A 27,269-nucleotide genomic window follows, 5' to 3' on the forward strand; every position below is an offset into this window, starting at 1 on the left:
CGGGCTTTCTCTAGTTGCAGTGAGTGGGGGCTGCTTTTCGTTGCAGTGCACAGGCTTCTTATTGCGGTGGCTTCTCTTGTGGAGCCACGAGTTCTAGGTGCGCAGGCTTCAGTAGTTGTAGCACACGGGCTTCAGTAGTTGTGGCTCGCGGGCTCTAGAGTGCAGGCTCAGTTACTGTGGTGCACAGGCTTAGTTGTTCTGTGGCACGTGGGATCTTCCCGGACCAGGGCTTGAACCCATGTCCCCTACATTGGCAGGTGGATTCTTAACCACTGCGCCACCAGGGAAGCCTCCAATTTCTTCTTTATATGGCTCTCTTCCCTTTCTTATTGGCCTTTGTACCCATAGCATCTAGTATATTGCCTGGCTCATGATAAATGCTTAATTAATATTTGTTGAGTGAAAACTCTGGAGTGAGAAGCGAGGAGTTAGTGAAGTGATGGAGCCAAGTACTCAGTGAGGTAATAAACATGGAGTGATAGATGATGGGGGGATGGGGTGCATTACAGGATAATCCTCTTAGGATATTTCAGACAGGGGAAAGGTATGGCCGGAAGTGTGGAGCAGGGATAGGCACGGCTCCAGCTGAGAAAGGCAGTGGAAGCTCGCCTGGCTGGCCCACCTGGGGAAGTAAAGGAGAGTGAAGCTTGGACATACCAAAAATTTAGAGGCAATTGCTAGAAACTCCTGAAAGCTAGAATTAAAGACTTTAGATCTGACATGAAAGCAATAAGGAGACTTTATAGTTCTTTGTTTTGGACAAAGAATGATCAAAATAATATTTTAGAGTTTTATTCAAATAAATATGTTCTCATGTCAAAATTCATAGTATTAAACATCAGACTGTGAAATACTGATTTTAATCTGTGGGTCATCAGCTGATCCTGAAGGTCTCTTTCTTTCTCTTCTCATCCTACAGGTTGTTATTTTGTACTTTGAGCCAAGCACATTTCGCTGTATTCTCCTAAGATGGGTCCGTCTTCTCGGTTTTGCTACTGTTTATGGAACAGTCACTCTCAAGCTTCACAGGTATATTATGTTTTATTAGTTTTCATTCCCATGGGAGGATCAAAGTGTTTGGCTTAGCATGTAATTGCAAGCTCAGTCAGCCACTTAAATGGTTAAATTTCAGAAATTTAGATAGGAAGATGATATATATTTTTTATTTTCAAGACAATATCTTTAGGATTCTCTAGGAAAGTCTTTAATACAATTGAATTTGAACAACATGCTTTAATAGAATGTGCCATTGGTTATGGCAAGGTTAATTCTGAATAAAAAATAAATTTAAAATGAATGTGAAACAGTATTTACTAGCTAAGAACAGGAAGAAATACAAAGACAATACAGCTGAAATAATAATCCAAGTCCAGAGCTACCAAAGAATCCTGTATAGTAGAATTCAGCAATATGCTTAGCTAACAAAAGCTATTGTCCTCCATTCCCGAGTTCCATGCCCCAGGGTAATCCCACTGATATTCTTTGGATGAATTTCCAAAAAATAGTATTCTTGGTTTCCCTTCTTAACCAGTAGGCTCCAGTGATTATCAGCCTTATAAATTGGAGAACACTGTAAATTCCCTTATACTTTAGTTTCAAAATCACCTACTTTTAAAAAGTATATGATAAGTACTAGCAAGAAAGAGACAATAAAATAAATTACCTATCCAGAAAGGCTGGGAATAGCTGGAAATGATTCCAGGGCTTTCCCTTGCCTCCTCTTTCCAAGTTTTCTCAGCGTAGTGGTGCCAAAGAGCATAGGAGTTAAAGTATAAATCTCTCCTGCAGGGTAACACTGTAGTTCTATAGAGGAAACCTTTTACGCTGATCAGCTTTAACGCTGTTTTAATAGTCACAGTTTTCATGCTAATTTGACCGTAAGTATTTCTCAATAAATGTATCTTGATATGGCTCATAAAACAGTTTATCTTAGATGCCATAATATGTGTTATATTTGTCTTTAAATGCCACCCCTTCACCCTTTCTTGAAATGTGATCATTATACTCTCCATTACACAAGCATCTCCATTTCTTTTACTATTTTTTGGTACTTATTTTAATAACTGGGAATGCTCCAGATTATCTTTTTGGAACAAATGTAAATGTCTTTAACTCTCAAGATCCTTTCTTATATATGTCATATAGTACAAAGTTTATTGGACTGGACTTCAGGAGGTCCAGTTTAAATCTCAGTTTAGCCTAGGAAATCATAGCCCTCTATTTACTACAAAAAAAATGATTAGACTAATCTCTCATGGTCTTTCTGATGCTCACTTTATTCTTTCCACATCATAGCACACTTTGCTCTTGTGTCCTGTTCTTTAAGTACTTTCCGGTTTCCATTCCTTATATGATAACTGTGTTTCAGCTGGTGCTCGCTAAAGGAAATGAGAAATCATTGACAGCCTATAATGGACAATAAGACTTCTGGAATTCCCAGAAGAATGGGTGGCCTCTTGAGACTTGAGAATGACCTCTCTCCCTATGAGTCTAGGCCTTAGCATCTATTGGGTCCTCTATTATATGATACAGTTTGCTTATGTAATTATCTCCTTCATTTTTACCTAATTTACCTTCTCCTTGAAGTGAGGTCATTCACAAGTGAATCCCCAGCTCTTAGCACAATGAATGACACATGGCAGGTGCTTAATGCATAATAGTTGATAAGTGAATGAATGAATGAATGTCAGATGCAGACTTGGAAGCTGCTTCCCACAGTTTCCTCCACACGTAAAGCATTCCTATTTCCCTGACTCACTGTGTGCTCTCAAGTGCCTGAAACACATGACACTGCGGTCTATGAGAGGCTGTTTGTGGGACAAAAACACAGTATTAAATAACACTGAATCACAGAGTAAGAAAATTCCTTCCATTCAGGTTCTCTTTCCATCCTTCTGATTATTTCCAGGAGAAGAAATAGTTTGGAAATAGTAGGTCTTTAACACCTGCCGAACAGTTGCTAATTTTCCTTTACAACAAAGAGTGGATCAAGCTTCAGGCTCAGAGCTTCCCACTGCAATACTATCTAGATGAAATTTATTATCTTTATTTCACTGTATTTATTTTCATAGTTACATTCTATTTATGGATTACCTACCAGTTTTTCATTGAAAGTAGCAATATAAAGTTTTCTTTAAAATATTTTAAAGATTATTTTTTTGATGTGGACCATTTTTAAAGTTTTGTCAGATCTGTTGCACCACTGCTTCTGCTCTACGTTTTGGTTTTTTGGCTGCAAGGCATGTGGGATTTTAGCTCCCTGACCAGGGATCCAACCTGCCCCCCACCTGCATTGGAAGGCGAAGTCCCAACCACTGGACCACCAGGGAAGTCCCTTTAAAATATTTTAAAGCAATAAATAGAAGTTGATTTAAAGAAAATGTTAGTTGGTACACAGATACAGGCAGAAATCTTGAGGGTGGCATACAAATGATTGGGATTTGGGAAACTAGATTACTTCCTCATTCTTTTCTTTATTTTAAAGACTGTAATTAAAACGATTTTCTCTCCGACTGTTTGTCTCTAGAAGTCATTGCAGTGAAGAATTACCTACTGAAGGCTTAAATCGAGTGGAAACTGTTTCTAATTTAATACGCTGAATTATTCATATCCTGTCTGAACCATATGGCTGTATATTATATTGTTTCTCCATATTGTTTAAATTTAACTGATTCCAATAGTGTTTAAGTCTATAAACTGAAGAATCAACATCTCAGAGGAATGTGAGCAACCCGATGGAAGTGACTGGCTGAACCAGCTTTGTATTCCCCATCCTTAGTGCTGCATCTTGCCCATTTAATATATTCAGATATTTGTTAAGTGAATGAATGGGTGGATGGTTATAGTGAATGGAACTGCAGGGATGTCTTTGGTTGATATCTCTTATAGTCAAGCAACGTGTTGTCCTCAAGAAAGGACTTTGAAGGTTTTGTAGTAACATGATAGAGAGGAAAGACATAAATCTTTACAAATCCAAATTTGAATTTCAGTTCCGCCACTAATAACTTATACAACCAAGAAGAAATTATTTTAGCTTCTGAGAATCACTTCTCACTTCACCTGTAGAGTTGCTGTAAATCTTAAACATGATTGAAATATTTGTAAAATATGTCAAGTAGAGGGTTTTGGTTGCAAACCATAGACACTGAGGATGGCTAAATTAAGCAAAAAAGGAATTCATTGGAATGATATGGAGAAGGTCACAGACTTGAAGAGAAAGCTAAAGAACCAGGCTTTGTCGGACCTGACGCAAGGTAGCTTCAGGGATCAAGGTAGCCTGAGCTAAGGGATAAAGTCCCTTGAATGCTATTTTCTCATTTTTATAAGAACTTAATTTTTTATTTCAAAATTTTTTTTAAAAGTAATATCTCAAAATAAATAAATAAATAAAATAATAAATAAAAAGTAATACCTCCCTAGGCAGAAAATTCTAAGGCAATTATCAGTACTGATAAAGTGTTCTAGTCCCTTGAGAATAGGATAAGCAGGAAACGCCTGAGTTCTTGTTTTATTTCAGCCATTTCCCTCAAGGCTTAGTAAAATTGTTTAACATTTCTTTTTCTCTTTCCTGATCTCTCACTGATCAATTTTAGTGTTTACAGAATTCCAGTAACTTTGAAAACTTGAAGAAAATATGAAAAAGGAATAGGATCTCAGTCTGTCACTAGAAATGATACCGTTAGCCTAGGACGGGAACTTGAGGGTTTCATTCACTTTTATCAAATCTCCCACCTTTTTCTTTAGTAGTCGCTCCCCACATTTGAGAGTCATACAGCCAAAGACTACCATACCAAGCCAAAGGAAAATTGCAAGTCTTTTGTTTATTAACAGTGCAATACAGAGGTGTAACAAGTTAGGGGAAGGTGGTGAAAGTGGTCCAGTCCTTCAGGGAGGAGTATTTTATCACTGACATTGTTTAGAATCACCAGCACATGGTGATGATACAAAGCAGAACAGCTTTGAGTTGTCATTTTTATTGCCTTAAATTCTCTACGGACACTATTACTTGCACCCAGGGCAGACAAGTCCCACCGCCCCACCTCACTGGCAGGCCATTCATGCAATGCAATTTATTTGAACCTAAAACCGTTTGTTTCTCTTTGGAGAAAGAAAGAAGGGAGAATGGGACAGGTTTTAGCTGGCTCAATATGGATCATAAGGAAAAATAGAGCTGCAATAGGCAAAAATGAAGAAGGTTCATTTATAAAAAGAGTTTCCTTCAGTAACCATAGATATGTTTGACTTAGTACATTAATGATGTAGGACAGATCTAAAAGAACATCTGGCACGTCCATGCATGTGTGGGTTCACAGAATACTTGCTATACGTTGGTTGGTTGGTTGGTTGGTTGGTTGGTTTTAAGAAACCTGGAAATGCAATATCTCTAGGCTCAGAAAATCTGAGTATATTATCAGGAGGAAAAATGAGGAACTGTTTTAAATGAAAGGCGGTAGAGAAAGATTAAGAAACTTAATGCTAGAAGAACATTTTCCTATTCCCTGTAATATGATTTCTGAAAACAAATTGACTTTTCCTTTTTCTAAGGCTAATCAAGAAAAAACAAAAGACTTTTCTGTACTATATTTAAAACATATTTAAGCAGGCTACAAAAAAACCTTCTTCTGGCTCAGGCCTAGGGATTTTCATTTCATGCATTATTCAGTACTGCTCGCTTTGGATACAGCACAATTTGTAGCAGTTTTCTCTACTGCACTCATTAGCACCAAATATTTACACTTTGTGGGAATGGATAGATAGATAGATAGTTTTGTTTCCGAGTAAATTTTTTTATTGAAGTATGGTTGATTTACAGTGTTGTATTAATTTCTGCTGTACAGCAAAGTGATTCAGTTATACATATATACATTTTTTTTATACTCTTTCCCATTATGGTTTATCACAGGATATTGAATATAATTCCCTATGCTATACAGTAGGACCTTGCTGTTTATCCATTCTGTATATAATAGCGTACATCTGCTGACCCCTGCCTCCCACTCCACCCCTCCCCCTAGTAAATTTTGAAAGTGACTGGAAGATATTTATATTTATTTATTTTATGTATTCTTTTAAAGATATATAAAATACAGTAAGATACTTTAAATTTTTTAAAGGGCAAAAGGAAGAAAATCTTTTTATCCATTTTCCCAATGACTAATGATGTTATTTTCAGCTGTTTATTGGTCATTTCTACATCACTTTAGAGAAATGTCTATTCAGGTCCTTTGGCCATTTTTTTTTTTAAATAAATTTTAAAAAATTTATTTATTTTATTTTTGGCTGTGTTGGGTCTTCGTTTCTGCGCGAGGGCTTTCTCTAGTTGCAGCGAGCGGGGGCCACTCTTCATCGCAGTGCATGGGCCTCTCACTGTCAGGGCCTCTCTTGTTGCGGAGCACAAGCTCCAGACGCGCAGGCTGAGTAGTTGTGGCTCACGGGCTTAGTTGCTCCGCGGCATGTGGGATCTTCCCAGACCAGGGCCCGAACCCGTGTCCCCTGCATTGGCAGGTGGATTCTCAACCACTGCGCCACCAGGGAAGCCCCCTTTGGCCATTTTTTAATTGGGTGTTTTGTCTTTTTGTGTTGCATTGTATGAGTTCTTATATATTTTGGATCTGAGACCCTTATCTGATAAATTATTTGAAAATATTTTCTCCGATTCTGTGGGGTTTCTTATTTACTTTATTGATAGTGTGCTTTGATGCACAAATTTTTTATTTTTATGCAGTTCAGTTTATCTGTTTTTTCTCTTGTTACATATGCCTTGGTATGATATTTAAGAAACCATTGCCTAATTTCAGATCAGGAAGATATATACCTCTGTTTTGTTCTAAGCATTTTATAGTTTTAGTTCTTACATTTGGGTCTTTGATTCATTTGGAATTAATTTTTGTATATTATGTGAGGTAGAGGTCTAAATTCATTCTTCTGTATTTGGATATACACTCGTCCTTAGGACCATTTGTTTAAAAGATTTTTTTGGGGGCTGCACCATGCGACTTGTGGGATCTTAGTTCCCCGAGCAGGGATTGAACCCAGGGCCACAGCAGTGGAAGCACCGAGTCCTAACCACTGGACTGCCAGGGAACGCCCTTTTTTATTGAATAGATTTTTTTTTAAGATAATTTTTTCTTTATTTAATGGTCTTGGCAGTGTTGTCAAAAATCAGTTGACTGGAGATGGAGAGGTTTATTTCTGGATGATCAGTCTTATTCCGTTGTTCTATATGTCTACCATTATGCTAGTACCACACTGTTTTGTTAAATTGACTTGAACCTGTAGGTCAATTTAGGGAATAATGCCATCTTAGCAATATTAAGTCTTTCAATCCATGAACACAGAATGTCTTTCCATTTCTTTAGATCTTTAAAAATTTCTTTCAGTGGTGTTGTATAGATTTCAGCATACACATCTTTTACCTCCTTGGTTAAATTTACCCCTAGGTATTTTTTTGATGCTATAGTAAATGGAGCTGTTTAGTCGATTCCATTTTCAGATAGCTCATCGCTAGTATATAAAAATAAAACTGATTTTTTAATGTTGAACTTGTATCTTACAACTTCACTGAATGTGGTTTTTAGCTCAGATTGTGTGTGTGTGTGTGTGTGTGTGTGTGTGTGTGTGTGTTCTTTAGGGTTTTCCATATATAAGATCATGTCATCTACTAACAGAGACTGTTTTACTTCTCCCATTCCAATACGGATGCATTTTATTTCTTTTTCTTGACCAATTGCTCTGGCTAGAACTTTTGGTACAATGATGGATAGAAGTGGTGAGAGCAGACATTCTTTCCTTATTTCTGATATCAGAAGAGATAATCCGCAAGTTCCTTCTAGCTCTATATTTGACTTGCAACAGTCCTGTAACCCTTCCTTCTTCCTTTATTTTTTCATCATTCTGCCTTATTCTGTCTACTTACAATCAGGTCAAAAGAAAGGAAGATTAGTATGAGATATGAGAGCACAAGCAGGTCACTGAAATGGACAAAAGTACCCGTATTTGGGAAGCTGAGTTGTGAGTTTTCCTTCTTATGAATAGCAATAACTTAAAATAGTCACAACAGTTTTACTGAACTTCATGTCTGATAAATGTTAACAATCTGTTTCTGCCTAGGTGATGCCAGTCCTTTTTAATATATACCTAACATCTACCCAGTGACCAAGAAGCAGCTTTAGGTTACTTCTGAAAATGAAATTTTGAGAAATTGTTGAAAAGCTTAATAAACATGAGGGCTTGTGACCATTTAAAGCAAACTGGGAGGGAGTGACTTCAGCCCTTTTGGTGTTGTTCACTCTTAAGGCTCTTTTGTCAAGAATTGAGTGGCTTTATATTTATAGAAGAAAATAATCAGCTCCTACTTTTCATCAGAAGCATTTATTCTCTGGAGTTTCTAAGAAAGTAGTAAAATGTATAGAAATTCAAGTCTAATGGAGAACTTCAAGACTTTAGGATTATTCCGATTAAATTAATAGACTGGAAGACTAGATGGCTTGAGGATGTATATGTTTATTCCCGTTCAGTACACAAAAAAGATGCTGCTAAATCACAAGCAGATGCAGATGTTCTGAAAATGGAAAACTTTCTGTTACTAGAGGCTTTAAATTTTGGTGTCAGCATAACAAAAACTCAAAAATTTATCTGACAGTTTAGAGCAGTCAGCCCATTAGAAAGACACCTGCACCAGTCTTAAGCCTTTTGGGAAACAAAGCTCTCAAACTATAGCCTTTGTCCGAATTTACCTAACGGATTTGTTAAAATACAGATTTCTGGGCCCTAATCCCCAGAATTTCTGACATAGTAGTAGGTATGGATGGGACCCAAGAATTTGCATTTCTAACAAGTTTCCAGATGGTGTTGATGATAGTGGTTTGGGAACCACCAGCCCAGAGCAAGTGGCGTCTCAGATGAGCCATGAAGAAATATGCAGGAATTAGCTAAATTAGGTGTTTGTATTGATGGAGGGAGGGGCAGTACAGGAAGCTGAGGGCAAAGGTTCAGATAGAGGACACCTGCATATAGTCCACAGAGACCCGCAGGACCCTAGGAAGGGAAGAATAGTGAGAGATGAGCATGCTGAAGCAAGGAGGAACCAGTTTTTCAAGGCGTTTTACCATCGTAAGGTAGCTAGGATTTGGGTGGAGAGCCGCAGAAGGATGTAAACAGGAGAGAAACATGATCAGAGTGCAGTTTAAGAAGATCATGTGGCTTTAGCGTACAGTGTGGACTGAAGGTGGGCAAGACCAATAAGGAGGCTGGTTAGGAAATTACTGAGGACAGAGGTTGATGACCAGGAGCTGTATAGTGGCAGTGAAAATGGGGAAAAATGAAGGATTTGAAAGATATTTAAGAGGTAGAAATTAAGTTCTTAATCATGCATTTGGTGTCTGGAATGTAAATGAGGGAGAAGCATCAAAGTTCATTCCTAGGTTTCTGCTTTGAGCAATTAACTGGTACTGGTCATTGAGACAGGTAACACAGTGGGTTAGAGGAGAGAGGAGTGGAGAGAGTGACGATTTTATTTGGGGAACCTGTTGATGTCCCGTAGGTCACTGAGTATACAGATCTTGAGCTCAGGACAGTGATCTAAACCGAAGTTACGGATCTGCGACTCACCAGCATGTACATAATTGAAGCAGAATTGTGGATGGAATTTCCCAGGTATAATCTGTAGAGCAAGAAAAAAAGGTGACTAATTTTAGGAGATCCTTGAGGAACACTATTATTTAAGGGGAAGACTGAGGCAGAGGACTCTGTGACAGAGACTAAAAAGCTGCTGACAGAGGAGTAGGCAGAGAATCAAGAGAACGTGACATAATGGAAGCCAAGTGCCTCCGCCACGCCAAAAGCTGGAGAGGGATCAAGTTAAATAAGGAGTAACAACATCAATTAGATATTTGAAGCAGATAATCGATAACCTAAGTACAAGTCCTTACAGTGGAGTTTTATGAGCTCAAACTAGAAATGTGGAACGTGAAAAAGTAGAGGCAGACATATAGTGACAGCCAATTCCTTTTTTTTTTTATCATTTCAACATGATTTCTATGAATTTCTCTACTATTAATAATGAGAACTGAATATATACTTTAAATATACCTTTTTATATTAAATTCTGGAAATTTTTTGCAGTCCTCTTGTATACATTACTGCTTTCCTTTAGAATAGTGAAACCTTCTGAACAGATGGTAGCTTAAAATTTTATCTGTGAAAAAAGTAGTAGGAAAAGTAATCGATATAAGATTGCATTTTTTCTACAGCTGTATTTCATATAAAAGCATGTCTAAGGATTTCATTTTTAGAACTTGGTTTCTAGGCAGTGAACCCTAGACTAACAAGAGCTCATTTTTTAAAGATATAGCAGAACTTTCTCATTTTATTTTAAGGCAATCCTAGAAAAATGCATCTTATTCCATTTTACAAAAACCAATATCCTGAAATGCTTAGATTGCCGTGCAGAGTTGTGTTATTGTATTTTCTAGTGTTTGAAAGCCAGTAAAAGGAGTAACAGGAGACTCATGAGGGCTCTGCTTTGGCTCTTCCTCTCTGGAAATGAGATTTGGGGATCTATGACAATCTTGAGTTCTCAGATTTTACAATAAATACCCATGGGGTCATCTGGAAAGCATGAAAATTTCTGATAATTTAGAAGTTGGATTTCTTGATTAAAAGACTACCATACTGGGATCATATAGATTTCCTCTGCAAATGACAAACTCATCTGGTTAAGAAGTATTTTAAAGATAGTTATTTAAAAAATTCAATATTTCCTCTCATTGAGGTTTAGAGTTTCTATGTGAAAATCTTCAAGTATCAGAAAAATAAATGATTTCTCACATATTGGCCATGGAAAGAAAATATAAATCATAACTACTTTTCTCTGAAGCAATGGTTCTCAACCCAGTGAAACCCTTCGCAGTAACTTGAAAAATCCCTAGGAGTCCCTGTGGGTTGAAAAAAAAACCTTCCCTTCTTGCCAAACATTTCCACCCACTGTCCCTCAAAGACAACGTACATTTCCCTGCTTTGTACTTTGTTATGTGATTCCCTTCAGCTAGGATGTCTCCTTATATCTTCTCCACTTTCCTCCGTTTCTGCCTACTTACTGATAGCCGTCAAGACCCAGACCTAATAGCACCTATTCTATTAGGTTCCTGGACTTACTAACTACACACAACACATAATATATGCTGTTTTGTATAGTAGCTATTTACATACTTATTTCTAGTTAGATTGTAAGCTTCTGGAAAACAGGAATCATATCTTATGCCTTCCATGTTGCCTAGTATGATACCTCGCATATGGTTGTCACTACATAAACCTTTGTTCATTATAATTACATTTCAGATATTCATATATAGTCAAGCTAGAATTTGGAACAATTCTCTCTTTTTCTTTTGGCCCTAGCCAAAATATAGAAGACCAGAAAAATGGTTCAGATTCCCTCTTTTGAGATCCTAATCATTCAAAATTTAGAATTCATCCAGGTACAACCAGAAACAATTACGTGCACATACTGGCTACAGGTTTCTCCTACAAAAAATAAGATTGGCACTGGCAAAAATATTAGTTTTCCAAGAAATTTCTCTCATTCCTAGGATAGAGTTTTTGAATCTTGATCTGCTGATTTTAGTAGAAGCCTTCTTAATGGATTAGTGATTGGTCAATTAATGAATAAAGTTTTTTAAAGTAGAAAGGGGTTAAAGAAGTGTATAGATACTGTAATTTAAGATACAAATAATCACTCACCAATATTTTTGAAGTAAGTCCTCTTCTTTGACTGTGGATCTAATCGTTCTCTTTGTAGCATAAATCACTGCAGTGTATTATCTGTTGTTCATAGTTTTGGTTCTTTAAGTAGGAGTGAGAATCTAAAGAGTTTTTGTTTGTTATTTTTTTTTTTTTTTTTTTGCTGTACGCGGGCCTCTCACTGTTGTGGCCTCTCCCATTGCGGAGCACAGGCTCCGGACGCGCAGGCTCAGCGGCCACGGCTCACGGGCCCAGCCGCTCTGCGGCATGTGGGATCTTCCCAGACCGGGGCACGAACCCGTGTCCCCTGCATCAGCAGACGGACTCTCAACCACTGCGCCACCAGGGAAACCCTGTTTGTTATTTTGAGGTAATCTGAGTGTAGACTCCTTCTGGATTTTGGTTTGTTGACCACCGCAATATATTAAATTTTTCCTTACTTTCCCCTAAGTTAACAGTTCTTTTAGTGACTCACCTTTATGGAGTCCTTCCAAAGCATTCAGAATAGAATTTTGTACAAATGTCTCCTTTGCTTACACAGTCAATTTAGTTAACTTATGTAAAATGATAACTAATACTCTTTTATCACTTATATGTGGAATCTAAAAAATAAAACAAACGAATGTATATAGCAAAACAGAAACAGACTCACAGATACAGAGAACAAGCTAGTGGTTACCAGTGGGGAACAGGAAGGGGGGGAGGGGCAAGTTAGGGGCATGGGATAAGTGATACGGACTGCTATGTATAAAATAGATAAGCAACAAGGGTGTGTCATGCAGCACAGGGAAATATAACCATTATTTTATAATAACTTTAAATGGAGTATGGTCTATAAAATATTGGATCACTGTGTGGTGTGCCTGAAACTAATATCATATTACAGATCAACTATCAAGAAAAAAAGACGATAACAGTGGGCATAATCTGGGGACAAGTACAACTGATTCTTAGCAAGTAGCAATTCAACTAGTTGGAGCAAAAGTGAGGCATACTGGAGAGAGGCATTGTGTTCGCTGCCAGTACTAGCATTCAGCATGACACGGGCCATACTCAGTATGTTTCACCCGGGGAATGGAAAGTAACTGCTAATCTGGTGAACTACAGATCTTCCTTGACTTTCAGTGGAGTTATGTCCAGGTAAACCCATTGTAGATTGAGAATATCTTAAAGTCGAGGATGCATTCAGTACCTCTAACATCATAGCTTAGGCCAGCCTACCTTATCCGTGCTCAGAACACTTACATTGGCCTCCACTTGGGCAAAATCATCTAACACAAAGTCTATTTTATAATAAAGTGTTGAATATCTCATGTAATTTATTGAATACTGTACTGAAAGTGAAAAACAGAAAGGTCGAATGAGTATAGCATGGTCGTAAGTGGGTCAGTTGTTTACCCTTGTGACCGTGTGGCTGCCTGGGAGCTGCAGCATCAGGAGAGAATATCGTACCACATATCACTAGCCCCGTAAAAGATCAAAATTCAAACTCAAAGTACAGTTTCTACTGAATGCTTATCGCTTTATGCCATCCTAAAATCGTAAGTCGAACCATCTTAAGTTGGGGACTATCTGTAGTTAAATGGTGAGTAAAGTGATCTTCTTTTTTTTTTTTTTAAAGTGATCTTCTTTTGTACTCTTACTTTATACTAATACCTTTCTGACATTGTTCCACATAAAAATTGAGGATAAGTATTTTATTCAGAATTCAATAACTTCATGCTGTGTGTTAGGTGAAGGACAGTGGGGTTAAAGATATGCAGGGGGGAAGGATAAATAAGAATCTGCTAGAAAATAACTTTCTTTACTGGATGTGTTATGTTAATTTGAAAGAGCTATCAAAGCCCAGCATTGAAAGAAAAAAATAGTAAAATACGTCTAGGTTATTTCAGGTGTGTATGTTTCATTTCCATATTTATAATGACTTTTATGAAGAGTGCATATGAATATTTCATTTAAAATGTTGAAAGAATCAGAGCAGGAAATAGAAAAGTTGGGAAGATGAATTCATTTTTGCCTTTGGGGAATTGATTATGGATACCCTTATAGCATCATAAACCACTCATGGTAGCTTATGTCAAACCACAATATTGTGACCTAAAATATCAGAATGAGAATGCGGAGTTAAAATCAGCTAAGAATATTTTGGAGATGAAATTAAACAAAGGATGGCTGGAAAGATCCCTATAGTAAGGTTGGATTTTGTCTTCACACCATTTTTAGAGATAGAGCAGTTCTTAGATATCATGTCATCCAGTAGGTCTCAACTCTGGCTGTGCATTTGAGTCATATATACAGAAAAAAAAAAAAAACCAAATTTTAAAAATTGCTGTATTTCTTATAGGTCATATCCTCTTCCTTAATGCAATAATCTTATTCAGGGGTATTTAAATACCCTTCTTACTGTTTTCGTACTTATTTTTGGTAATGTGACAAAATGACTATGAAGGGAGGCTATATAAAATGATTTTCAGAAAATACCTTTTATAACATTCTACTGTAAAAAAAAAACAACTGGTTTAAGGAAGTCTTTGACTTAGTATAATATTGTAAAACCCAACTACTCACTTTTAGGACTATTTTTTGATCCGTCAGAAACCCTGTTTGAGCAATGTTTGCCTGTGGATCTTTCTAAGGTTCTGAGAATTTTCCTTGAAATATTAAAACATACTCAAAAGAATTCCATCCTACACAAATCTGTTGACTCACTGACCCCTAAGGCAGGATATTTGTTCTGCTATTGGAAGGTAAACTGGAATGAAATTCAGTCAAAGTATAGGCAACACTGTTGATTGTTTTTTATGTTAAAACTCTGCCTAAGTAGGTTTGGGTGGGTTTAAATTTCACCTAGAAAAATGAGATAATTTAGAATTTTACTTTCTGGTTGTTAGGTTTGCCTTCAAATTTTGATGTCTTGCTTTTCCAGGGTTTTGAAGGTGTTTCTTTCACGAACAGCCCAACGGATTCCATACATGACCGGTGGACGGGTCATGAGGATGCTGGCAGTAATACTCCTGGTAGTGTTTTGGTTTCTCATTGGCTGGACTTCATCTGTTTGCCAGAATTTGGAAAGGCAGATTTCACTCATTGGCCAAGGGCAAACATCAGATCACCTCATCTTCAATATGTGCCTCGTTGAGCGCTGGGATTACATGACAGCAGTTGGTATGTGATCACTTGCTTTGTGCAGTTTTATCCTTTGCCCACTAGCATTAAAATGGACTTCGTTAGAAGCCTTGCCAAGCCCTTTCACAAACCCTAAAGGAATTTCACCTAATACGGTTTTGGTGAAACAATATTATGAAAAGATAATAATGACATGCGGAATGCAAACTTTTTCTGAGAGTTTCCATCTTTTTCAAAGGTGTGTAGCTTTGTTCAGAAAATGTAATCAAGAAGGAGAAATACAGTCGGTAAAGGCAACTTCTTTGTACAGAGAGACTTTCTGCTTTCCGTCCTATCAGTGTGTCCCTATTTGGCTAACAGAAGCTGTTCTCTTGACTTATTTCTTTAGCTGGGAGGAAAAAGGAAACGTACTGGTATTTTTTTATATAGTTTTGGTCCTATGATATATCAGACTTGGTATCTAGAGCACTCTGGGCAAAATTTCTAATTTATCTTTCCTCTAAAGATAATTTATTGGGAATTCTCTGGAGGTCCAGTATTATACAAACACAAAGCCATGCTCCTTGGAGATAGTAAATTATGTGACTGAGAAGCTGGAGAACTTGGAAGAATCCCATGATGAGTTGGGCCAAAAACAGATTCTTTTTCTGGTAGCTCAGTTTTTTGAAAAATGAGGAAGAGAAAAATCCATAGGAATTTTTCTGTTGTTAATATTGGGCTATTTTAAACTAAGCCTCCCAAAATACAAAAACCCTTTATTATTTTGTTGTCATTCCCCTCAGTCAACCAGGGACAAATCTTAATTTTATTTGGCAAAAATAAACCCATGAATTTAATTCCCGTTTTCTGTCTCCCCCATATTTGGCAATTGTTCATTGAATGTTCACATTTACTATTTTGCTAGAAGCTAATGTATATTTAGTTTACAATTTAAATGGAATAATATTTTTCTGGACAAGATATTTTAGGAATCTTATAGGCCTGATATCTGTAATAATAAAGCAATGTGGGTACATAAAGGGAATTGTTATAATGATAATATATAAAGTCAATCATCATTATTTTGATCAATATCAAAGAAGATATCAGTAGTTTCGTATCAGGAGACATCAATATCAGTATCAGAAGATAAAGCATAGAACTAAGGTAAGAAGCAATTCCAATTCTGACTTTAGTCTGGATATGAAAATTAAACAAATTGTATAGATATAAAATTTCTACTTAATAGAAACCTATAACATTATTTTACGTTCTTCAATCCAAGTTAACCAAACTAGGGAAAATCATTTCCCAATATTACCATGAAGAAAAGCCCATTATATTTCTTTTATGTTTTACAAAGAGTATAATACTCAAATTCATAATGAGGCATCATTGGGTAGGCAATGAGCAAGCGGAAATGAGCCCAAGAATTTGCACTTGTAACAGGTTCCAAGGCAACGCTTTTGCTCCCGGTCCTGAAACCGCACTTTGAGAAGCACTGCTCTAAGTCTTTCTCCATTCTAATGATTCCAACTCCACAATCCCTGAATTGGGTGGTGGGGGGGTGGGGTGGCGGGGGGTGGGTATGTGTGTGTGTGTGTGTGTATCTCCTAAAAGTAATCTATTAATAGATTGAATTTATTGATTTATCACATCACTTTCTGGTTCTCCAGATTCCTTTAACAGGTTTTTAAGACTCCCATCTCCCCCAAAATGCCCTAACTGTAAAAAAAAAAACAAAGACTCACAATAAATGTAGCCATCCAGCATTATTTACAATGTATTTCAGCATTACCCTCTTTTCCAGTTAGGCATTTCCTTCATGCTTCACACAATTCCCACCCACCTCCACCACTGTTCCTATCAAAGGAAGTGTTCTCTATACCTCTTTACACTATTCTAAACTTTACCATGCCTCAAAGAACTTCTCTTTTATAAAGATTCCTGGGTTCAGGTCTGAGTCGTTGTCTTCCTTTATTGAACTACCATTGTACCGAGAGTCTTTACCACCCAATTTTGCTTTTTAATGATTTTTAACAATTCTCACTTATCTATGTAAACCAATAGTAAACTACCTGATGAGAGGAATAAGGCCTTTATATATTTTATATCTCCCGTAAAGTGTTCAACACCTTACTAGAGACATTATAGGTATTCAGTGGATCTTGTTTATCATATAAAATTCTTATATATAAAGAAAGTTTATGTAAAATAAATTGCAGGTTACTGTCAGTTATGTGTTCCTACTCATTTCTATATAGAAATCACAGATGTGACCTTCTTTAGAGTGTAAAATACTGGAAAATAAAAGACTAATGATAGGGTGCAGAGATCAAGAGGTAAGAAGTTAAATGTTTGGTAGTGGTGTTTTTGCTATCTTCCAGTCATTGTTTTTGTCCTATAAACCACAGCAACACCTTAGTTTCAAAAATTACACTTTTCTTGCAGTAACACAATTCTGTAAAGAAAAGTCAAGACACGTGATTTAACAACAGGAACAAATATTTGAAATTAGGACCATCTTGAAAACTCAGAGACATGTGGTTGCTATAAACTTTCTTTCACATTGCCCTACAGCGATTTCATTTATTTCTCTTTTTGCATGTGGTATTAGGTATTCCATATTTAACCTCTCTTAATTTAATGTTTGCTAATGTGTAACATATGCCTCTTTTCAGTCCTCTTTATATATTTCTATAAGTACCATGTTTACCATTAGATATTTTTATATCCAGGCTGTTATTCAAGCATAAATTCATGTATCTTCAGTCAGCCAGAAAGAAACATGTACTGAAAGCTAAATTATTCCCCGTTTCCTAAACAGAAATGTTTCTATGCAGGGGGAAGGATGTGGAGAGGCTGGAGATAGGTTTTACCTTAAAGTTGTTGTGAAAAATCTTTGTCAAGAAGCTTAGTGTCAGAAGTCAATTTAGAAAAAAAAGGAAAAGTGATGGTTAATTTATTGATAAACGTGTTCTGGATCACCTTTACCTGTCAGAAACAATCTATTTTTTTTTAATGCAAAATAAAGAACCATTTGAAAGAGTGTGATACTAGTTTTCCCACTGAAGTAGAACTCCAGTTAGAAATATGGGTCATAAATTTAAAGAATGGGCCCTTTCTATTTTTGCTTACTGCATGGGTCTGTTCAGACCTGCCCAGGTAGGTGCTTTTTCCTACCACAGGTGTTTCAGAAGGAGGAATCAGGTATAGAAAACTACTTGGAAAAATCTCTCAACCTCTATGAGCCTCAGTTTCTTCTTTGAGGAAATATCTGAAAACATAGGAAATATTTCAAAACATAGAAATGGAAGAAAAATGACTTTCAGAATCCTATTATTATTTATGTCTGTTTATAATTCTCAGTAATCATTGTTTGTCCTATATTTAAAAAAATGTGAAGTAAACTTTAATGGAAAGCAAATAAAGTATTTCTAAACATTGCGACTGGGAAAGACAGGTGAACATTGGCCAGGGTGAGAAACACTTTACAGGCCCAGTAGTCTGTTTTTTTAAAAAAAGATTTTATTTTATCTCTTGGAAAGAGAACCTCAAAATTTGGATGTTCCAGAATATTTCTAGATCAGATTAGAATTCCTGGAAAAACTTAAGCTGCCATACTTCTTTGAAAATCATCTACATCTGTAATAAAGATAATACCGCAGTACTTACCCTAGTCATCTTTATATGACTCAGCACTTCTCTAAGCGTGTTTCAGTATCTTATCTGTAGCTCACTGAAGGCGAAAGGAAGGATTCTCCCATCTGTTCACTCTCTTTCCTCTCCCAACCTAGTAGCTAGCTATCTGTTCTTCACAACATCGCCTGGATGGTCACCCTATATCCCTAGCACCTAACAAAGTATCTGTCAGTTGTAGGCTCTCGAGAAATATTTGCTGAATGAACAGAGAAGGAACTCAGTTCCCTTTATTGTGTAATATTTTCTATGGTCAGGGTTAGACCAGTGTGAGGAGACACATTAAAGCTAAAAATCCAGGAGTTACACAATTGTACCCAAATCAATTTTAACGGTAAAGTGTATTTCAGATTGGGGAAGGTGTTTTTGAGCAAATTATGTAAACTAAAATGACAGTCCCCAGCCCTTTTATGAAATTTGACCTCTGACTTATCCAAACTATCCAGTCAAAATAAGAGCTTGGTACAAATTTGGCATGACAAATCAGAATTATAATTTTTAAAATACTGCATAGTGCATTTACAGATATTGAAGTAGAATAAAACTGATTTGCTTTTGATAAAAATTTTTATTATTTCACCATTCTCCTAGAGCTGTGTAAAGAATAAAGGAGTTGGGATGGGCAAACATTCCCCTAAATTAATGGAGAAAGCAAATAACTATCCCAAATCATACTCATTTTGAAAAAAGTTGGTAGTAGGATTATGAGATTTTTTTTCTGAATCTGTGTATGCCAGTTAGTCAATTGGTAGTCAGTTATTCATGTTCAGGATTTTTCACAATAGCAATCAAATTTATCATGGTTAAAAAGTTAAAACTTCATTACCCTGTGAGTTTCCTAGTTGGTTGGTACAAACTGACAAATGATTAGAACTGACTTCTCATGTCTGAATTACCTTCCTAATGTCACAAGACCACATCTTTACACCTAGATTTAGAGCTTGCGGCCAAGGTCCTCCAATATATAGCTTCCAAGTGTGGAATACATAAATTCGATAGCAGAGGTGGTAACACAGTGGAGTTCATTCTTCCGTATACTTAGTTGGTTAGCTGTCAATTTCTGACTACATGTTCAGAACACAGACAACATACTGAACCAGCACCGGTGACCAAGGTAAGTTAGAGTAAGTGGGCAGATGCTTACCTTGCCTACGAGAAAAAGCAACAGTGCTGCAAAAAGTTGACTGCTGAGGGATGGCAACCTCAAGGACATTTAGAATTTCTGTTCCATGGCTAAATCTCTGGGTCAAACTTTAGTTCAGATCTAGGCAAGCACTGAAATGTTTTCTTGATTTCTTCCAGAAGTTAGGTGGCGATAATCTAATGTGATTAAAAATGGACATAATTGAGAATAAAGCTGTTTTGCTGCCTTCCTTAACCAGCACAAGAAGATACACAAAAAGCTCGATCCAGGCTTCTCTTTATCTTCTACTATTATCTGTATCTTTCTGTATCCCTGATATGGCCTAGCTCTTCTCAACTGCATTTACATGATCTAATAACTATCCCCCGACAAGGACTGTTTTCTAAATTAGGATCTTCCCCCATCTCTTCCTAGTTGTGAAAAGTCCACCAGTATATGAGGTATCTCATGGTTCTGAAAACCCCTTAGAGCTTGACATCCCTTGCTTTATGTTTTATTCACCAAGTTTACAAAAAGACATAGAGAGAAATCTAAGCAGTGATTAAACAGGTGTGATAAGCTTGGGTTCACATACTCCATTTGGGAATTTTAAAAAGATTTGGTTGCTTTCAGAGAATTCCAACATTGATTTCCTTACTGTTCAAAAGTACTCATTTATTTCCATGAAATTTCACATGGAATGTTTTCACCACAGAAAATATAATCTTTTCTCTTCTTCATTAACATGCTATTCTTTGTTCTCCTCTTTCCTGGTATAATATTTTAAACACAAAAACCAGACAGTGTGTTCAGTAATTTAATTAGTTGTACACCAGTGTTTAGAAGGAACTGAGAATACAGTAACTCTTACTGAGTTATATAGGGAAATTCTAAAATAGCAATTGTTTCTAAGGATTAAGATACTTAATCACCCCAGAAGATTAGGCTATGTTGTGACAGGTGAAATGTGATATAAGCACCCTTTAATGAGTATTGGGGGAAATAGATTAGATGACTTCTCCATCTGACTTAGATTAATGTTCATGATTTAGGATCATTTACATACATCTTTTTTTATTCTAATGTACCATATGCCTTAATCCATGCTGCATCATTGGGGACCATTTTTAAAATGTATTTTTAATTTTTCAATCAAAGGATAAAAGCTTGACCACATTGACAGGCTTGGGCTATGTCATGAGAAACTCACACACTTTCTGAAGGTCTTGCTTGAGTGTTTTTAGAATGAGTCAAGTGGAGGTTATTTTCCTTTTTTATCTATATACTACATCTTCTGAAAAATATTTTACTTCTTTGAGGAGTATTTATTTGATGCTAAAGGTCTGAGAGAAAGGAGAAATTAATTAATTTTTGTTCCTTAATTTTATCCTTACAGTGCCATTTTTCTTTCTGGAAGTGAAAGGAATTTTGTGATGGGGTAAGGACTGTCTTGGGACAGTAACCCCCATTACAGTCATTCTAAAACCACTGAAGCTAGCCCTTCAAAAGTACAGTGAGTTTCTAGTGATGTCGCCCAAGCAAAGGCAATTCTCAATGCCGTCAGTCTTCCATAAAGGATTAAAATTTTAAAATACATTTTTTTTTTTTTTTTTTTTTTGGTGGTACGCGGGCCTCTCACTGTTGTGGCCTCTCCTGTTGCGGAGCACAGGCTCCGGACGTGCAGGGCCAGCAGCCATGGCTTATGGGCCCAGCCGCTCCGCGGCATGTGGGATCCTCCCGGACCGGGACACGAACTCGCGTCCCCTGCATCGGCAGGCGGACCCTCAACCACTGCGCCAACAGGGAAGCCCTAAAATACATATTTAAAGTGGTAACAAATAACCCAAATTCCAACTCCCACCTCAAACAACACACAGGCAAGTGGCAGGGAGAGAGAAATGGAAGGGATATTCCTGGGAGACCCAGCCTGCTGCCCTGACCTTGACCTGTGCCCTCAGGAGCCCTGATCTCATCCTGTCCCTCTCTTCTGTCTCTTCTTGCATTCATGACCTTTAATGTGTGTCCATAAGCTTGGAAGAACCTTGGGTTCACTACATTTCTGTCACCCCACCTCAAACTTTAAAGATCTTAAACACATATACCAGAGAGAAGGGAAAGTACACTTCCTGTCCCTTCCCCAGTCCCGTGGAGCTTGTGAAATACTTGACCCCACGTCTAGAGCTCTGTGAAAGGGAGCAGTAAAGAAAACCCAACCTGCAAATGTACTCAGGGCAGTTCTGCCTAGAGCTCCCGGCAGTGAGTGGGGAAGAGGATAGGACAGTTAGGTTGCTGTATGAACTTTAAAGTTTGTTTGATTAACAAGTGTTCTTTAGTATCGGCACACAGTGTCTCTGACCCAAACTTGAAATTTCAGCATTCAGAACTCTGCCCCAGTCATTTAAAAATTTTTTTTGCATCTTTATTTGAGTAGAATTGCTTTACAATGGTGTGTTAGTTTCTGCTTTATAACAAAGTGAATCAGTTATACATATACATATATACCCATATCACCTCCCTCTTGTGTCTCCCTCCCACCCTCCCTATCCCACCCCTCTAGGTGGTCACAGAGCACCGAGTTGATCTCCCTGTGCTATGCGGCTGCTTCCCACTAGCTATCTGTTTTATGTTTGGTACGGTATATATGTCCATGCCACTCTCTCACTTTGTCACAGCTTACCCTTGCCCCTCCCCATATCCTCAAGTCCATTCTCTAGTAGGTCTGTGTCTTTATTCCTGTCTTACCCCTAGGTTCTTCATGACAATTTTTTCCCTTAGATTCCATATATATGTGTTAGCATACGGTATTTGTCTTTCTCTTTCTGACTTACTTCACTCTGTATGACAGACTCTAGGTCCATCCACCTCACTACAAATAACTCAGTTTCGTTTCTTTTTATGGCTGAGTAATAGTCCATTGTATATATGTGCCACATCTTCTTTATCCATTCATCTGATGATGGACACTTAGGTTGTTTCCATCTCCGGGCTATTGTAAATAGAGCTGCAAGGAACATTGTGGTACATGACTCTTTTTGAATTATGATTTTCTCAGGGTATATGCCCAGTAGTGGGATTGCTGGGTCATATGGTAGTTCTATTTGTAGTTTTTCAAGGAACCTCCATACTGTTCTCCATAGTGGCTGTACCAATTCACATTCCCACCAGGAGTGCAAGAGGGTTCCCTTTTGTCCACACCCTCTCCAGCATTTACTGTTTCTAGATTTTTTGATGATGGCCATCCTGACTGGTGTCAGATGCTATCTCATTGTAGTTTTGACTTGCATTCCTCTAATGATTAATGATGTTGAGCATTCTTTCATGTGTTTGTTGGCACTCTGTGTATCTTCTGTGGAGAAATGTCTATTTAGGTCTTCTGCCCATTTTTGGATTGGGTTGTTTGTTTTTTTGTTATTGAGCTGCATGAGCTGCTTGTAAATTTTGGAGATTAATCCTTTGTCAGTTGCTTCATTTGCAAATATTTTCTCCCATTCTGAGGGTTGTCTTTTGGTCTTGTTTATGGTTTCCTTTGCTTTGTAAAAACTTTGAAGTTTCATTAGGTCCCATTTGTTTATTTTTGTTTTTATTTCCATTTCTGTAGGAGGTGAGTCAAAAAGGATCTTGCTGTGATTTATGTCATAGAGTGTTCTGCCTATGTTTTCCTCTAAGAGTTTGAGAGTTTCTGGCCTTACATTTAGGTCTTTAATCCATTTTGAGCTTATTTTTGTGTATGGTGTTAGGGAGTGTTCTAATCTCATACTTTTCATGTACCTGTCCAGTTTTCCCAGCACCACTTATTGAAGAGTCTGTCCTTTCTCCACTGTACATTCTTGCCTCCTTTATCAAAGATAAGGTGACCATATGTGCGTGGGTTTATCTCTGGGCTTTCTATCCTGTTCCATTGATCTATCTTTCTGTTTTTGTGCCAGTACCATACTGTCTTGATTACTGTAGCTTTGTAGTATAGTCTGAAGTCAGGGAGCCTGATTCCTCCAGCTCCATTTTTTGTTCTCAAGATTGCTTTGCCTATTCAGGGTCTTTTGTGTTTCCAAACACATTGTGAAATTTTTTGTTCTAGTTCTGTGAAAAATGCCAGTGGTAGTTTGATAGGGATTGCATTGAATCTGTAGATTGCTTTGGGTAGTAAAGTCATTTTCACAATGTTGATTCTTCCAATCCAAGAACATGGTATATCTCTCCATCTATTTGTATCATCCTTAATTTCTTTCATCAGTGTCTTATAGTTTTCTGCATGCAGGTCTTTTGTCTCCTTACGTAGGTTTATTCCTAGATATTTTATTCTTTTGGTTGCAGTGGTAAATGGGACTGTTTTCTTGATTTCACTTTCAGATTTTTCATCATTAGTGTATAGGAATGCCAGAGATTTCTGTGCATTAATTTTGTATCCTGCTACTTTACCAAATTCATTGATTATCTCTAGTAGTTTTCTGGTAGCATCTTTAGGATTCTCTATGTATAGTATCATGTCATCTGCAAACAGTGACAGCTTTACTTATTCTTTTCTGATGTGGATTCCTTTTATTTCCTTTTCTTCTCTGATTGCTGTGGCTAAAACTTCCAAAACTATGTTGAATAAGAGTGGTGAGAGTGGGCAACCTTGTCTTGTTCCTGATCTTAGAGGAAATGCTTTCAGTTTTTCACCATTGAGGACAATGTTGGCTGTGGGTTTGTTGTATATGGCCTTTATTATGTTGAGGAAAGTTCCCTCTATGCCTACTTTCTGGAGGGCTTTTATCATACATGGGTGTTGAATTTTGTCAAAAGCTTTGTCTGCATCTATTGAGATGCCCATATGGTTTTTCTCCTTCAGTTTGTTAATATGGTGTATCACATTGATTGATTTGTGTATATTGAAGAATCCTTGCACTCCTGGAATAAACCCCACTTGATCATGGTGTATGATCCTCTTAATGTGCTGTTGGATTCTGTTTGCTAGTATTTTCTTGAGGATTTTTGCATCTGTGTTCATCAGTGATATTGGCCGGTAGTTTTCTTTCTTTGTGACATCCTTGTCTGGTTTTGGTATCACGGTGATGGTGGCCTCGTAGAATGAGTTTGGGAGTGTTCCTCCCTCTGCTGTATTTTGGAAGAGTTTGGGAAGGATAGGTGTGAGCTCTTCTCTAAATGTTTGATAGAATTCGACGGTGAAGCCATCTGGTCCTGGCTTTTGTTTGTTGGAAGATTTTTAATCACAGTTTCAATTTCAGTGCTTGTGATTGGTCTGTTCATATTTTCTATTTCTTCCTGATTCAGTCTTGGCAGGTTGTGCATTTCTAAGAATTTGTCCATTTCTTCCAGGTTGTCCATTTTATTGGCATATAGTTGCTTGTAGTAATCTCTCATGATCTTTTGTATTTCTGCAATGTCAGTTGTTACTTCCCTTTTTCATTTCTAATTCTATTGATTTGAGTCTTCTCCCATTTTTTCTTTTTTTTTTAAGGTTTTGTCTTTTTTTTTTTAATTAATTTATTTTTATTTATTTATTTATTTAGGGCTGCGTTGGGTCTTTGTTGCTGCGTGTGGGCTTTCTCTAGTTGCAGCTAGCGGGGGCTACTCTTCGCTGTGGTGCATAGGCTTCTCGCTGCGGTGGCTTCTCTTGTTGCAGAGCACGGGCTCTAGGCGCGCAGGCATCAGTAGTTGTGGCACATGGGCTCAGTAATTGTGCCTCGCGAGCTCCAGATCACAGGCTCAGTAGTTGTGGCGCACGGGCTTAGTTGCGCCGCGGCATGTGGGATCTTCCCGAACCAGGGCTCGAACCTGTGTCCCCTGCATTGGCAGGCAGATTCTTAACCGCTGCGCCACCAAAGAAGTCCCCTCCCATTTTTTCTTGATGAGTCTGGCTAATGGTTTATCAATTTTGTTTATCTTCTTAAAGAACCAGCTTTTAGTTTTATTGATCTTTGCTATCATTTCCTTCATTTCTTTTTCATTTATTTCTGACCTGTTCCTTATGATTTCTTTCCTTCTGCTAACTTTGGGGTGCTCTCCTCCGCGGCTCCGAAGCTTCCCCCCTCCGCCACCCGCAGTCTCTGCCCGCGAAGGGGCTTCCTAGCGTGTGGACACTTTTCCTCCTTCACCCCTCACACCTCCCACTGGTGCAGGTCCCATCCCTATCCTTTTGTCTCTGTTTATTCTGTTTTCTTTTGCCCTACCCAGGTACGTGGGGACTTTCTTGCCTTTTGGGAGGTCTGAGGTCTTCTGCCAGCGTTCAGTAGGTGTTCTGTAGGAGTTGTTCCACGTGTAGATGTATTTCTGATGTATTTGTGGGGAGGAAGGTGACCTCCGCGTCTTACTCTTCTGCCATCTTCCCCCGAATTCATCCCCAGTCATTTTTAAAGGAACCAAATGTAGATAATGTACAAAATGCATTAAGCAGAGCACCTGGCACATTCAACAGATGTTAGCTATGAAGTCAGACGAAATAAGGGACAAAAAGTACTTTTGAGTAGAATTCTTTTAACTACCACTGGCTAATTCTAATTAGTATATTAGTTGTTTAAAACACAAACAATTGATGCTTGGAAAAATGTTTATTTTCTTCAGTAGGGTAAAAATACTTCCAAGGATTTTGTCCACTTCTGTTAGTAATAAAGCAAAAGAAAGTCTCAGTCAAAGGATGTAATTTAGGGAACCCTGGTCAGGAGCCAGGAGACCTGGGATCCAGTCCCTGTTCTGCTGTCTTCACTATGAGTCAGCAGGGATGGAGCTAGCTTCTCCATGGGCGTATCCTGGCCCAGCTCTGCCCATCCCTGTGATTTGCTGCTCCCAGGAGCTGAGAAGGGAACAGACATTCTGGTCCCCGGTGTCCTAGTTGTGAAATACATTGCAACATCCATCTTCTCCATGCTTCTCAGGTGAACAAACTGACTTCACCACAACCAGGATAACTGCAGCTCACCAAGCAGCACTTTCACGGCCACATCCACACACTGAAAAATGTACCCGCAGACCACGTGGTCTCACAAAGTCACTTCACCCTTTAAGATTCTACCAGGAGTATCATTCTCATGGTTTTCATCATTGTACCTCTCATAACTGTCTTTATTTTAACCAAAGAAAAGGCAGAAAGCCTCTAGAGTATCAAGGCTTCTGTTTGAAGTCAAACCCTGGAATGATAGAATTTGAGCTGTTCTCAAGCATTATTGAAGTTCTTTGACTTAGTACTTAACCATAACTTCTATGCAGCCCACCATACTATTAGAATAAAAACAGAGTAAGTTTACTTTGACCATAAATTTTCTAAGTGGATAGGATTTAGAGAAAAACAGAAGACGAAATTAAAAGACACGCTTGGAAAATGAAACCTAAATGCTTCTTGTATGTATTTATTTGTGCCATGTAAACTAATTTTTAAACAGGCTAAGAGGCATAAAATGTTATTAAATACAAAATGCCTTTGCAACATGGCAAAGCAGAGGATCACAGCTTGAGAGACATTTGTACTTTGATGTTGTCTTTCTCTCAGCCCCTGTGGGTGTTCTAAGATAACGGATCTGGGACATCTTCAGTGGCAAAGAACTGATAGTAATTCTCACTTCTTTGCCTGACCCAGGCCTTTGGAAAGATAACTTGAAATTACTTTCAT

At 37.7% G+C, this 27,269-nt stretch overlaps 1 protein-coding gene across 1 annotated transcript in view; it reads left to right on the forward strand.

The window, feature by feature from the left end:
• Nucleotides 1-27,269, forward strand: part of GPR158 (G protein-coupled receptor 158) — a 316,868-nt gene that overhangs the window by 273,388 nt on the left and 16,211 nt on the right. The window contains exons 6-7 of the mRNA XM_065872293.1: nt 920-1,029; nt 14,666-14,904. Coding sequence (XP_065728365.1) covers nt 920-1,029; nt 14,666-14,904 — 349 coding nt within the window. The remainder of the gene's footprint in view (nt 1-919; nt 1,030-14,665; nt 14,905-27,269) is intronic.

Source organism: Phocoena phocoena, chromosome 2, assembly GCF_963924675.1.
Source record: "Phocoena phocoena chromosome 2, mPhoPho1.1, whole genome shotgun sequence".
Classification (NCBI taxonomy): Eukaryota; Metazoa; Chordata; class Mammalia; order Artiodactyla; family Phocoenidae; genus Phocoena; species Phocoena phocoena.